We start from the raw sequence: 13625 nt of genomic DNA, 5'->3' as shown, positions 1-13625 counted from the left end.
CTGGAGTGCAGTGGTGTGATCTCAGCTCATTGCAACCTCCATCTCCTGGGTTCAAGCGATTCTCCTGCCTCAGCCTCCTGAGTAGCTGGGATTACAGATGTGTGCCACCGTGCCTGTCTAATTTTTTTATTTTTAGTAGAGACAGGGTTTCACCATATTGGTCAGACTGGTCCCAAACTCCTGACCTCGTGATCTGCCTGCCTCAACCCCCCAAAGTGCTGGGATTACAGGCGTGAGCCACCATGCCTGACCCACTTTTCATATTAATAATTCTACAGTGGCATGGTTCTTACCTCTTTATACTAAAATTAGAGCTTTATAACTCTCCGTGCTCCGTGGGACTGTAGGGGAAACACCCGTCTATTCTTCACATCCCTAGACCTCAGCACAGGGTCCACCATGGAGTAGACTGCCACACTGAACTCAACAGTCTCCTTCCCCTCTCCCACTCTCTGGAGCTCTCTAAATCCGTACCCTGTCTGGCTTTCTCCCCACATCCATAGCGATCCTGGCCTTTAAAGTTTTCCCACATTGGGTCTGTGTCTCACCCATTGCAGATATGAGTCAGTAGGCAGGGGTGAACTGAGGGTCTGCTCACAGGTGTGTAGGTAAGGCTGAACATTTATCACATGCCAGATTCATTATCAACATCACAGAACTGCCTTTCTCCAAGCCCCTCAGTCATTCTCAGGAATCCGTGGAGATAGGGACGGTCTTGCTTTGTTACAGTTATGCTAAGAAATTTGAGGAAGGGGAAGATACTAAAATGCCCAAAGGAAAGAATCAGATTCTGTAGACAATCTGGCAGGAGCTAATGAAGAGTGAAACTAGCCCTGAGGACTTCTGGGCACTAGTCCAGTGGCACAAGGGCATTCAATCTTGAAAGCAAGCACTGAAGTCTTTCCTATGTGTAGCCAAGAACCAGTTCCAAGCCATCTCTCCTCACAGAATGTCCTAAGGTCCCAAACACAATGAAATCCTACTAAAGGTAATAAATTGATGCACCTGGTTACACAGTCCGTTTCAGGCACGTACCTTTCTTGATCACTTGGGACAATCAGATCTTATTTTCCTCTATGAATCTTCCCAGGTGCAGAAAGTAATTTCTTTATTAATCTCGTGTCTAAGTAGCTGGTCTGTGAAACCAGACAGACTCTTCCTGCTCAGGTGTGGGCTTGGGTTTTGGTCTGAAGTTAGCTCTCGGAGCTTTAGCCCTCACTCTAAGTCCTGTCCCAACATACAGTTAGAGGAACATGGTGAATGAATGGAGATACCTGAAGCAGGCCTGGAAGAGCCAGAATTTAAGTCCAGCTTTGCCAGTAGTCAGAAGAACCAGAGGAATGTTATGTTCAGGCCCTTTATTCTTGCGGGCTGAAATGCCCCAGTTTTTAAGTAGTGGGAAGCAATATAGGAAATCATTTTTACTCTCACTGTAACTTCCCACAGCTCTCCCATCAATTCTATACAGCAAAGTAAAGCTATGCTACAGCCCCAGTCACCCCCAGATCAATGGGAGAGGTGTCCCCACCTCCGTCTGAAAATCATACGGAGACATGAGAAGCTACCTCCTTGTACTGACTCTGATCTTCCTTTTGACATAAGTGATTCCACCTAAAGGGATAAGCGCATGTTAAGCAGGGCCATGAGAATGTATCCCAGACCTTCAGTAAAGCTGGCATCTTCAAGAATTCTCAAGGAATGGACTGGGTGTGAGGACAAAGATCCTTTGGGAGGAGGATTGTCTAGGAAGATGCAGTGAGGCATCTTTAAACCATCTGCCTTGTGTTACTATGCTGTTATGAAACTTGGAGCTCTTGGTCAGAGCCGTGGACACTATCCCTCCCCACTTCCAGGTTCCCTGATCCCCAGAGACTAACCAGGGAAGTTAAGATACAGGAGCTCTGTGCCCCAACTGGTATCTTCTGGGATTCATGAGATGGGGAGACAGGTGCTTAGGATATTCACTATTCTCTAGGAAGCAGAATCTTTCACAACTTTATTTTCTATAAAGTGTTCATTACAACGTGAATACAAGATGTATTCAATCCACAAATACAACAGCCCACAGGCATTCAGGAGGCTGTACATCACAAAAGGAAAGAAGCAAGACTAACAGCATAATGAACTATTGTTGGGGGGAACTTGACCAGCTGATTCTAAAATTTGTATGGAAATGCAAAGAACCAAAAATAGTGAAGACACTCACACACACACCAAAAACAGTTAAGTGGGAAGATGTGGCTCTGTTGGAGACAGATTCATAAATGGATGGATGGATGGATGGATGGATGGATAGATGGATCTTACTTAAAAGCTTGTGAGATTTATTATAAAGCTGTGGCAGTAAGACAGCATAGCATTAGTGCAAGTATAGACAAAGAGAACAACAGAACTGATAAAGTTTGCCAGCATTAGATTCACACATATGTGGAGTCTGATTTAAAACAAAGGTGGCACAGTAAGACAGTGGAAAAACAACAATCTTTTCAATAATTTTTGGTCTTGAAACAATTGGTTTTTCATAAAGGAAAAAAACTGAATAGGACACCTAATTTATACCATACACAGAAATCATCACAGGTGGTTACAGAGTTAAATGAGAAAGAAAAATAATAAAGAAAAAAGAAAGATAATAGAGGAAATAGTTTTACAACTTGGGAGTCAGGAGAGATTTGTAAGCAAGAACCAGAAAATTAAGAAAATCTGTGCTGACTGTATTGGCTGGGTAGGTGGCTCATGCCTGTAATCCCAGCACTTTTGGAGGCCGAGATAGGTGGATCACCTGAGGTCAGGAGTTCAAGACCAGCCTGGCCAACATGGCAAAATCCTGTCTCTACTAAAAATACAAAAATTAGCCTGGCGTATTGGTGAGCACCTACAGTCACAGGTACTCAGGAGGCTGAGACAGAAGAATTGCTGAAACCCAAGAGGCAGAGGTTGCAGTGAGCCGAGATTGGGCCACTGCACTCCAGCCTGGGTGATGAGCAAAACCCTGTCTCAAAAAAAAGAAATTAACAATCATAATAATATTGAATACCTACTCTATGGCAGTGTGAGTGCAAAGTATTTTATAAGCTATATCTCATTTCATCCTCAAAAAAACACACGAAACGTTGCAGTGCACTTTTTGAGAAGCAGATCTTGAGGCTGCGATGCTAAATAATTCATCTGAGGGTGTGCGCCCGCAGCAGGGCATGGCCAGTAACGCATGCTGCACTGCCACGCCGTGCACTCAGAGCCCTGCGGTCATGGGCTGCCTGCGTACAAACCTGCCTTAAGGGTCAAAACAAAACCAAAGTTAGTGTCATCTTCACTCTCAGACATCCATTATTACCCCACGAGAGACAGGTCTGAGGGCCCTTCCCGGGGGCTGAGCTGTCGCTCCAGAGAAGCCCTGTCTGGCCCCACTCTGGACACTGTGCATCCAACCTTGAACACGGCAGTGAGCCAACTCTTCTTGTAGAGACTGAGGGAGAGTTCCAACTCCTCAACTCCAAATAAGAAATCTCTCCTAGAACCTTCCAAGCCCCCTGATCCTAGCCAACATTTCATACCAGCCATCTGGAAAACAGTCCATCAGTGAACTTTTTCAGGAACTTTTTTTTTTTTTCCAGAATCTGCCTCCAGCCAGGTAAATAAGTCAGCTGCCAGACAAGGAAGCTGTCCCTTTTCCACTAGTTCTGAGCCCCTCCCTTCTCTTGGTCAGGTCCGTGTTTGACACCTTGGGACCCTCTGTGTCTTTGAGCTGTGTTTCAGGCTTAAATTAAGGCTGTGTTTCATAACATCCCGGCTCTGCACTCCTGAGCGCTCAGTGGTTCTCCAGAGGAAAGAAAAGGCAGAGCAGACGTTTTCACTGTCATGTTTATATCAAGGTACATTTGGAGGGAGAGGGAAAGTGTTCAGGCCTAGGTATGGGGGTCCTGGTCTTTTGTCCTATTCTGCTGCCAGGAAACGTGGCAGCCTTAGCTGAGTCTCTTCTTTTCCTGCAGTTTGTAGAAAAGGCAGCACTGAACAGCCCAGAATTCCTCTTCCTGGAATTCTGCAGAAGCCTGCAATCTCAGTCTGCTCCTCCAGGAAGAGTGAGGCCAGCCACCAGCCCCACCCAGCTCAGCCCAGCCCAGCTCTATAAAGGAGCCTCAGACAGCCGCTGCTGGAAGTTCCAGCCCTGTGCGCTCCTTGGCCATGAACCTCTGTGTTTCTGCGTTGCTCCTCCTCCTGGCAATCTTATTGCCTTCAGGTAAGATAGTGGGCGTGGGTCTGAACATGGGCAGATTCCCAGAGATTGATATGCTTAAAAAAACCCCCTAAGTAGAAGCGCAGCAACAGGACACCAGTATCAGATGGGCCAGCAGGTTAGGGCTCAGTAAGCGGACCCCAGCTCCTGCCCTGCTCTGCGCTCCTGCAGCCCGAAGACCTGACAAGGCACCAGGGAGGGGAATGAATGTCTGTGCACACATCACCATGCAGCCACCCAAACTCCTGTTTCCCCTCCCACACCCCTGGCTAGCCTGAGCTTTATGTGCCTTGCTGGGATGTGATAAGAGGTGAAGTAAATCACAAATAACAAGCCGCCCACCAGGTGATGGCAGCCTAGGATCTCTCCCCAGCCCCGAAGATTGATTGTTCTTTTCTGTGGTCTCTCCCGGCTTGAGGAAGAGGTATGTTTGGGAACGATGGAGTCAAAGTTCGCACCTGCACTAGCCAGAACGCCGTGTGCTTCCTCGGGTGTCCACCGGGATATACATGGATTGCATTCTGCCACAATATTTTGTCTTGCTGTAGAAATATGACAAAGTTTCAACCCCCGCAAGCCAAAGATCCATGGTCTAAATAAAAAGATACGTGAATGTTTCAAAGGGCTGAACTCCTAATCTGTGTAAGGATCTGAGAGCTCCCACGTGAGCCGTGGGCCGCAAATGAGAACCAGATTCTGACAATTGACTGGCAAAATTCCAGAAGCGTTTTGTAAAGGGAGCGCGGCGGTGAAATGCATCCCCTGTTATTTTTCCTGCCCTCCCATCTGCAGTTACTCATTCCACTTTCAAATTCAAATTCAGGTCTGGCTTGATGGCTCACACCTGTGATCCCAGCACTTTGGGAGGGTGAGGGGGGCGGATCACTTGAGGTCAGGAGTTCGTGGCCAGCCTGGCCAACATGGTGAGACCCTGTCTTTACTAATAATACGACAATCAGCCGGGTGTGGTGGTGGGCGCCTGTAATACCAGCTACTCGGGGAGGCTAAGGCAGGTGAATCACTTGAACTCGGGTGGCGGAGGTTGCAGTGAGCCAAGATCATGCCACTGTGCTCTGGCCTGCATGACAGAGCGAGACTGTGTCTCAAAAAAACAAACAAATTCAATTGATTGATACAAGTTCACAGGCCCAAGCAATGATATATTCTGGGCATAGAAACAAGGGCTAGCCATGCTCCAGTCACATGTGTAAGTGGTTTACATCTATTAGGTAACTTACTCTGCACAGTAAAATCTACAATTTCTCCCATTTGGCAGATGAAGAATGTTTTCCAAGGTCACACGACAAGTAAGAGTTAGCGCTGGGTTTGAACCCAGGCAGTTGGCACCCAGTGTCTTCAGGGTCAGGTTGCTGCACCTCTCCATTAGTAAGTATGAAAATGTGGCCAGACTGTGGTTCCAAAGAGGAGGCAAGAATCCAACCAGACCCCCGAATGACAAGCCCCTTGACGCTCATCGTGTGGTTTAAGGCCACAGTGCTTCTGGCTGCCAAGTCGCATTCATGGCTCTGTACTCAGTGGCTTTCATGAGTCACGGTCAGTGTCACCCTCAGATCCCACGCACCGAACATGCTGCTTTCACCACAGAGGTGGAGCGCTGGCCCACACACGCCCACTCCAAACCTGCAGTGTCTGTGGGGCAGCACTGCCCAGGGTCCTCACATCCACTCCAGGGTTCCCACTGGAGGCAGAGGCCTCGAGTCTGCATGGAGACCCTGGTCGTTCGCTGCCAAGAAAAGAGAAGGGTAGCTGGGTTTCAGGATCTCACTTCGCCGGGAACGTGCCTGGCAGGCCCGCTCTGAACGTCTGCACTGAATGCTAGGCAGGGGCGAGCTGCCTGCTCAGAACTCTGCCTCAACATCAATCCCCCAAATTCCAGCAAAGAAGAAAAACCGGAGATCACCCTGGTCGGCGAGGCGAGCCTCCGAGGGCACTGTGCTTCAGCTGGTCCCTGCGGGTGTGCGGGTGTGCGGGTGTCCACAGAGGCCCTGTGTGTCAGACCACCTGCCCGTGCCCACTTCAAACCACCTCTCACCAAAAAAAAACAGGACATTGCAACAGTTCACAAATAATACAAATGCAATGAAATTAACATGAAAAAAAGAAAATACAAGAGAAAACCGGGTGAAAGGAAAAAGCAGATACACTTTCAGCAGATGTCAAAAAAATCCAAAGCTCAAAAAAGGCTAAAACCCTCGACCCTTTTCTTGCAGTTCCTAAGTTCATGGCCACTCCTGCCTGGTGGAGATGCTGCTCTAACTTTGACAGTAAGGCAGAAAAGACACAAGTCTCTCCAGCAGCATTCAGAGAGGACCGAAGCGTGTACAATTATTTCTGCTGAAAACCCACACGAGAAACAAGAATACTAAATTATCACACACCAACAGCATAATGTATTGACATTGCAGCCCCCTGGGTGTGGACTCAGAGTCAGTGGGCAGTGTCTCTGTGGGGGACACAGGTGTCAACCTCACTCTCCAAGTCCCAGGACACCCATGGGGAGGGTCCACAATTTAGGCTTAGAGACCTCTGTCCCCAGAAATGTTACTGGGATGAGTGACAGAATCACATGGGTGCCATCGAGATATCATTTCTTCCTGGTGCAGCAAACTGTTTGAGGACAGTGAATCCACAGACCCGCCCTGAGGACAGAAGCAATTCTGTCACACAGAGTTGATGGGAGTAGCAGTTCCTTACGCTCCCTCCAAAAAACACCCGATTGCTGCATACTGCAGTGTATTTCACAAGCCACGCCAACCCTCACAGTTTAGGGTTTAAGCAGGCAATGCCAGCGGCCACACGCTGAAGGGACAGTGACTTAATAGTCTAGACGTCAGTCGTGGCGGGTTTTTTATGTTTGCTTTTTGTTTTTCTCTGAGATGCAGTCTGGATTTGTCACCCAGGCTGAAGCGCAGTGGTGTGATCTTGACTCACTGCAACCTCCACCCAGGTTCAAGCTATTCTCCTGCCTCAGCCTCCCAAGTAGCTGGGACTACGGGCATGCGCCACCATGCCCAACTAATTTTTTTGTATTTTTAGTAGAGACGGGCTTTCAAAGTGTTGAGCTGGCTGGTCTCAAACCCCTGACCTCAAGTGATCCACCAGCCTCGACTTCCCAAAGTGCTGGGATTAAAGGTGTGAGCCACCACACCAGCCCAATATCATGGCTTCTTAACTCAGGCAGGAGCCAGGACCAGTGTGCAATACAGGAGCATTGACTTGAGTATGAGGTGTTCAGACGGATTCCGCGCTCTGCTTCCTGAGGTTGGTTGTAAGGAAGTCGTCCAATCTTGTTCTCCAAAATCAGAGCAGATGGGGTGGGCGTGGCAGCTCACGCCTGTATCCCAGCACTTTGGGAGGCAGAGGAGGGCAGATCACAAGGTCAGGAGTTCAACACCCGCTTGGCCAATGTGGTAAAACTCCATCTCTACCGAAAATACAAAAATCAGCTGGGTGTGGTGGCAGGTGCCTATAATCCCAGCTACTCTGGAGGCTGAGGCAGGAGACTCCCTTGAACCCAGGAGGCGCAGGTTGCAGTGAGCCGAGATTGTGCCACTGCACTCCAGCCTGGGTAACAGAGCAAGACTCTGTCTCGGAAAAAAAAAAAAAAAATGGAGCAGATTACCCAACTAACTGCCAACCCATCAGGGGACCTGACAGTGTAAAATCTTTCATAACTAAAGTGCAGGTGTAAAAACTAACATTGAGAACAGACGAGGCATTTTCCCAGGACCATGCAACTCATGAGTGTGCAAAGCTGGGATTCAAACACGGATCCAGCCGCTCCCTTTCTGCTTCCTGATCTGTAGTATGACGCCCCGGTCTCTCTCAGAGTACTGCTGGCACCGGAAAGGGAAGAGGTGAACTGCAACTTTCTGGAGATGTGGAGTCAGGCTAGAAAAGCATCAGTCAGGTCGTTGAGAGAAATCAGCCCTTCCAACCGGACCACGAGGCGGGGATCCTTAAGCTCATAACCTGGGACTTTGAAAGGACCTGACTGGTTGAAACTGGTCTGAGAAAGTTCCTTCCCAGTATCTGGGCAGGAGATTTCTAGCTTCTGTCTGGTTTTCCCCACAGGCTAGCACTGCTCAGCTCTGCTCAACGGCGGAGCTAGGCAAGAAAAGCATTGAGAAGAAAGGGAAGCTGCAGAAGAAACTGACCTTTCCTTCAACTGCCCTGTAGTCAGCCCCCTCGCAGAGGGATAAAAGACCTTGCAGCAAAGTCTCTGGGCGCACTTGATGGTGCTTTTCCTCCCCCAACCTCAGGCGCAGGCTGACTCCTGGGTGCCTGGCCGGCCCCAGCCCAAGTCCTGACAAGTACAGCCTGTATCTTGATGGCCTTCCTTGTGCCTGGAGAAGGGCGGAGGAGTGCAAATGTTCGAGGTGTCCCAGGACTTTTCCCCAGACCAAAACCTCCCTGGAGTGGGGAAGGGCGTTTATTGGATTTGGCAGAATGTCCAAAGCCTTACGTCCTCTCCATGTGCACTCACGTGGCTCTGTCATCTGCGGTTGGCCTCCTGACACTGAGTAGGCGTTCTCTATAGGACCAGCCCTTCACACACACTGGAAAAAAGCAGCCTGGCTTTCTGACTTTGCAAGCAGGCGACCTGGAGGCTTGGTAACTACGTCCTAAATCGCTTCTAGGGAACCCAGCCAATTCAGCTTTCAGAACTTCTGTTTACTGGGTTCATTTCATCTCAAATGCTGAGAACTGTGAGCCAGACCCAACTACAAAAGCCCCTTGGGGCTGAGTGTGATGGTTCACGCGTGTAATCCCAGCACTTTGGAAGTCCAACGTGGGGCAGGTTGCTTGAGCACAGGCGTTTAAGACCAGCCTGGGCAACATGGCGAAAGCCCATATCTACAAAAAATACAAAACCTAGCCGGGTCTGGTGGCTCGCACCTGTGCTCCCAGCTACTCAGGAGGTTAAGGTGGGGGGATTGCTTGAGCCTGGGGGGGTCGAGGCTGCAGTGAGCCATGACTGCATCACTGCACACAGCCTGGGTGAGTCACCAAGACCCTGTCTCAAAAATACAAATTTAAAAAGCCCCTGGGGAGACCCTGCCTAATATTACTGAACATGCTTGTGCTTTCCTTCACCATTGCTCCAGGGGAGTCTGAAGTCCTCCTGGTTCCGCGATTCCCTACCATGGGCTCAGAAGCCTTAGTTATTCTGGAAGCAGCAAGAGGTCAATTTTAGGCCAAAATCCATCTATTCTGCTCTCAATGTTTTTCAAAGGAAAATGGAAATAATGCAATGCTCCACATGGTAATCAAGGAAGAACAGGATGTTTCCCCTTCATTTCTCTAAATGAAAGGCTGCTTAGGCAAGTGCCTAAGCCATGAAGAGCCCCACCTCACTCTTGCTCTCCTTCTCTTAGTCCGCGCTGTCTCATGTAAAGCAGAATCTTTGGAGGATACAGAGAGTAATTACAAATAAGTACTGGGTTCTGCCGGCCCAGGGTATGCTGACTTTCTGCTCATCCCATGGCGAACCACCATGGCCAAGAGCTCGTTCTCCCCGCCCCTCTCCCCGCTTAGCCTAGGCAGCAAAGAGAGAGTTCCAATTGCCACCCATCTTCACAGACACTCAGCATTGCCTGTCTTCTACATTTTCACCCTCTGGTGGGTGTGCAGTGGTATCTTATAAGTTTTGTTTTTGCGGGGTTTTTGTTTTGTTTTGTTTTGTCTTGTTTGAGACAGTTTCCCTCTGTCACCCAGGCTGGAGTTCAGTGGTGCCATCTCGGCTCACCGCAACCTCAGACTCCCGGCTCAAATGATTCTCATGTCTCAGCCTCCTGAGTAGTGTGCCACTACAGCCGGTTAATTTTTGTATTTTTGTAGAGACAAGGTTTCTCCATGTTGGCTGGTCTGGTCTCAAACTCCTGACCTCAGGTGATCCACCTGCCTCAGCTTCCCAAAGTGCTGGAATTACAGGCATGAGCCACTGTGCCCTGCCAAACAAAAACCAATTTTAAAATTAGCCGGATGTGTCTCTTAAAAAGGTTGTATTTTGGCCAGGTGTGATGGCTCACACCTCTGATCTCAGCACTTTGAGAGGCCGAGACAGGCGGATCACGAGGTCAAGAGTTCAAGACCAGCCTGGCCAACCTGATGAAAACCCATCTCTACTAAAAATACAAAAATTAGCTGGGCATGGTGGGGCACACCTGTAATCTCAGCTACTCAGGAGGCTTAGATAGGAGACTCACTTGAATCCAAGAGGCAGAGGTTGCAGTGAGCCAAGATCATGCCATTGGACTCCAGCGTGGGTGACAGAGCCAGACTCTGTCTCAAAAAAAAGAAAAAAAAAAAGTTGTGGTTTTTGTTTGTTGTTTTTGTTGTTGTTGTTGTTGAGATGGAGTCTCCCTCCGTCGCCCAGACTGGAGTGCAGTGGCCACGATCCTGTCTTACTGCCACCTCCGTCTCCTGCGTTCCAGCAATTTTCCTGCCTCAGCCTCATCAGGTAGCTGAGACTACAGGCACGCACCATCATGCCCAGCTAATTTGTGTGTGTGTGTGCGCGCGCGTGTGTGCTGGTCTCTAACTCTTAAGCTAATGTGTGTGTGTGTGTGTGTGTGTGTGTGTGTGTGTGTCTCTAACTCTTAACCTCAGGTGATCTGCTCGCCTCAGCCTTCCAAACTGCTGGGATTACAAGTGTGAGCCACTGCGCCCAGCCAAAAATGTTTTTTTCACCTCCGTTTATCCAACAATTCCTGCTGTTTTGCGTACCTGACACTAGATGTCTTCTTCCTCTTTCCTGTTCCCCACTTTTGTGGGATCCTCTTGAAGCCTCCCTTGTGGACTGTGACTCTTTCCTGCCACCAGGTGGCAGACTTTGCCTGCTCTTCCACCTCTCCTGCCCTTAGCACAACTGCTTAGGGTCCGCGGGAGTTGGGGGTGGACAAGCTGATGGAATCCTGTGTCTTTTCTGAAGTTCTGCTTGGCAATCAGTTGTTTCCTTTTCTTTTTGGTCCTCGTGGTCAGCATAATGCTTTGGGCAGAGTCAGCATTCAATAACAAGCAATGCCGACACAGTTTTGGTTTGTAAGATAAAGTTCTAGAGGCCTATTGCATAACAAAGTGTGGTCTCTGTCACAGGACTGAACCATACTCTCAAAAGTGGTTATGGGCCGGGCACGGCGGCTCATGCCAGTCATCCCAGCACTTTGGGAGGTTAGGTGGGCGGATCACAAGGTCAGGAGATCGAGACCATCCTGGCCAACATGGTGAAACCTCATCTCTACTAAAAATACAAAAATTAGCTGGTCCTGGTGGCACGTGCCTGTACTCTCCTGCCTACACCGGAGGCTGAGGCAGGAGAATCGCTTAAACCAGGGAGCCAGAGGTTGCAGTGAGCAGAGATAGCGCCACTGCACTCCAGCCTGGCGACAGAGCCAGACTCTGTCTAAAAAAAAAAAAAGTGGTTATGATGGTAAATTTTGTTACACGTTTTGCAGCACAATTAAAAGTAAAAATATAATAATAGTTCAGCTTTTTTTTTTTTTTTGGACAAGAGTCTCGCTCTGTTTCCCAGGCTGGAGTGCCGTGCTGCAGTGGCACGATCTCGGCTCGGCTCACTGCACCCTCTGCAAACTCTGCCTCCCGGTTCAAGCGATTCTCTTGCCTCAGTCTCCGGAGCAGCTGGGACTACAGGTGTGTGCCACCCCACCCAGCTAATTTTTGTATTTTTAATAGAGGTGGGGGATTTCACCATATTGACCAGGCTGTTCTAAAACTCCTGGCCTCATGATCCACCCACCTCAGCCTCCCAAAGTGCTGGGATTACAGGCGTGAGCCCCTGTGCCCGGCGGTCAGGGCTTTGTTTACCCAACCCCAGCCCCGAGGCGGCACTCATCGTCATGTCCTTGTACCCTCTCTGTTATTATTTCTATCAAAAATAACAGTAATACAAAATTTTAAAGCAAAATAGATTAATGGGCTGAGCATGGTGCCTCACCCCTACAATCCCAGCAATTTGGGAGGCCAAGGTAGGTGGATCACCTGAGGTCAGGAGTTCGAAACCAGCCTAGCCAACATGGTGAAACCTCATCCCTACTAAAAATACAAAAATTAGCCAGGAAGGTAGCCCTTACCTGTAGTCTCAGCTGCTTTGGGAGGCTGAGGCAGCAGAATCACTTGAACCCAGGAGGCGGAGGTTGCAGTGAGCCAAGATCACGTCATTGCACTGCAGCCTGGGAGACAGAGCGAGACTCAGATAAATAAATGTAAAGTAGATTAACAAAGGCAAGGCATCTCTTTGTGAAATTTCTCTACAAGAATGTCCACTCTCCAAATGCTGTGTGACCGGTGTTTACAGAATGTGACAGTTTACGGCAATAAAGGCCCAAGAGGTTACAGCTGTGGTCTTCCTCACACAGCAAGGGGGAGCTAGGGCCCACATAAAAATTCAAACTAAGGAGCACAGCCATGCGTGTCCTAATCATCGGACAGGGTAGGGCTGAGGACCGGGGGACACTCTTGCCACTGCTGGATCTGACCCAGGAAAGCAGCCCCTGCTGTGGGCCCATGAGACAGCAGCCAGGAGGCCCAGGTGTCTATGGCAGCTCCATTCCTGTAAACACACACGTGCCTGGAGATGGATCTGGCAAGGCCCTTGGAAATCACCTGTGAAGATGAGCAAACGGAGCCCCAGAGAGGGGAAGGGACATTGCCGGGATCACACACACTGTGAGGAAGGTCAGAAACCAGACTGGATCCCAGGTCTTCGCAGGGGCAGCCCAGTGCCCCATGCCCCACCACGTGCATTTAAGGAAGGAAGCTGGCAAAAACAATGGGTGGAAATCAATTTCTGACCACTTAGGAAGTGGAAATCCTTCGCAAAGATAAGATGTATCAATTGGGTTCAGTTCTGCAAAAAGTTGTACATTCAAAATGTAAAAGGAAAGACGCACATTTGGAAAACAAGGCAGGTGGAGGCAAAACAAAAATATTAATAATAATCACTGAAGAGTAAAGCACCTCCCTGGCCCGGTAGCTCACTCCTGTAATCCCAGCAATTTAGGAGGCTGAGGTGGGCGGATCACTTGAGGTCAGGAGTTCAAGACCAGCCTGGCCAACATGGTGAAACCTCATCTCCACACAAAAAAAAAATTAGCCAGGTGTGGTGGCGCACACCTGTAATTTCAGCTACTCAGGAGGCTGAGGTAGAAGAATTGCTTAAAACTGGGATGTGGAGGTTGCAGTGAGCGGAGATCGCATCACTGCACTCCAGCCTGGGTAACAGAGTGAGACACTGTCTCCGAAAAAAAAAAAAAAAAAATGTAGCCAGGTGTGATGGTGCACACCTGTGGTCCTACCTGCTCCAGAGGCCGAGGGGGGAGGATCAGTTGGCCTTAGGAATTAGAGGCTG

The 13625-nt window shown here is 49.1% G+C and overlaps 1 protein-coding gene across 1 annotated transcript in view; it reads left to right on the top strand.

Annotated features, from left to right (window-relative positions):
• Positions 1–4852, top strand: part of DEFB136 (defensin beta 136) — a 14196-nt gene extending 9344 nt beyond the window's left edge. Inside the window, exons 4-5 of the mRNA XM_017540487.2 lie at positions 3997–4237; positions 4653–4852. Of these exons, the coding sequence (XP_017395976.1) occupies positions 4183–4237; positions 4653–4834 (237 nt within the window). The 5' untranslated portion in view covers positions 3997–4182 and the 3' untranslated portion in view covers positions 4835–4852. The remainder of the gene's footprint in view (positions 1–3996; positions 4238–4652) is intronic.
• Positions 4853–13625: the final 8773 nt, after the last annotated feature.

This window comes from Cebus imitator, unplaced genomic scaffold (assembly GCF_001604975.1).
Source record: "Cebus imitator isolate Cc_AM_T3 unplaced genomic scaffold, Cebus_imitator-1.0 Scaffold125, whole genome shotgun sequence".
NCBI lineage: Eukaryota > Metazoa > Chordata > Mammalia > Primates > Cebidae > Cebus > Cebus imitator.
This window is presented reverse-complemented; position numbering and strand designations above follow the sequence as displayed.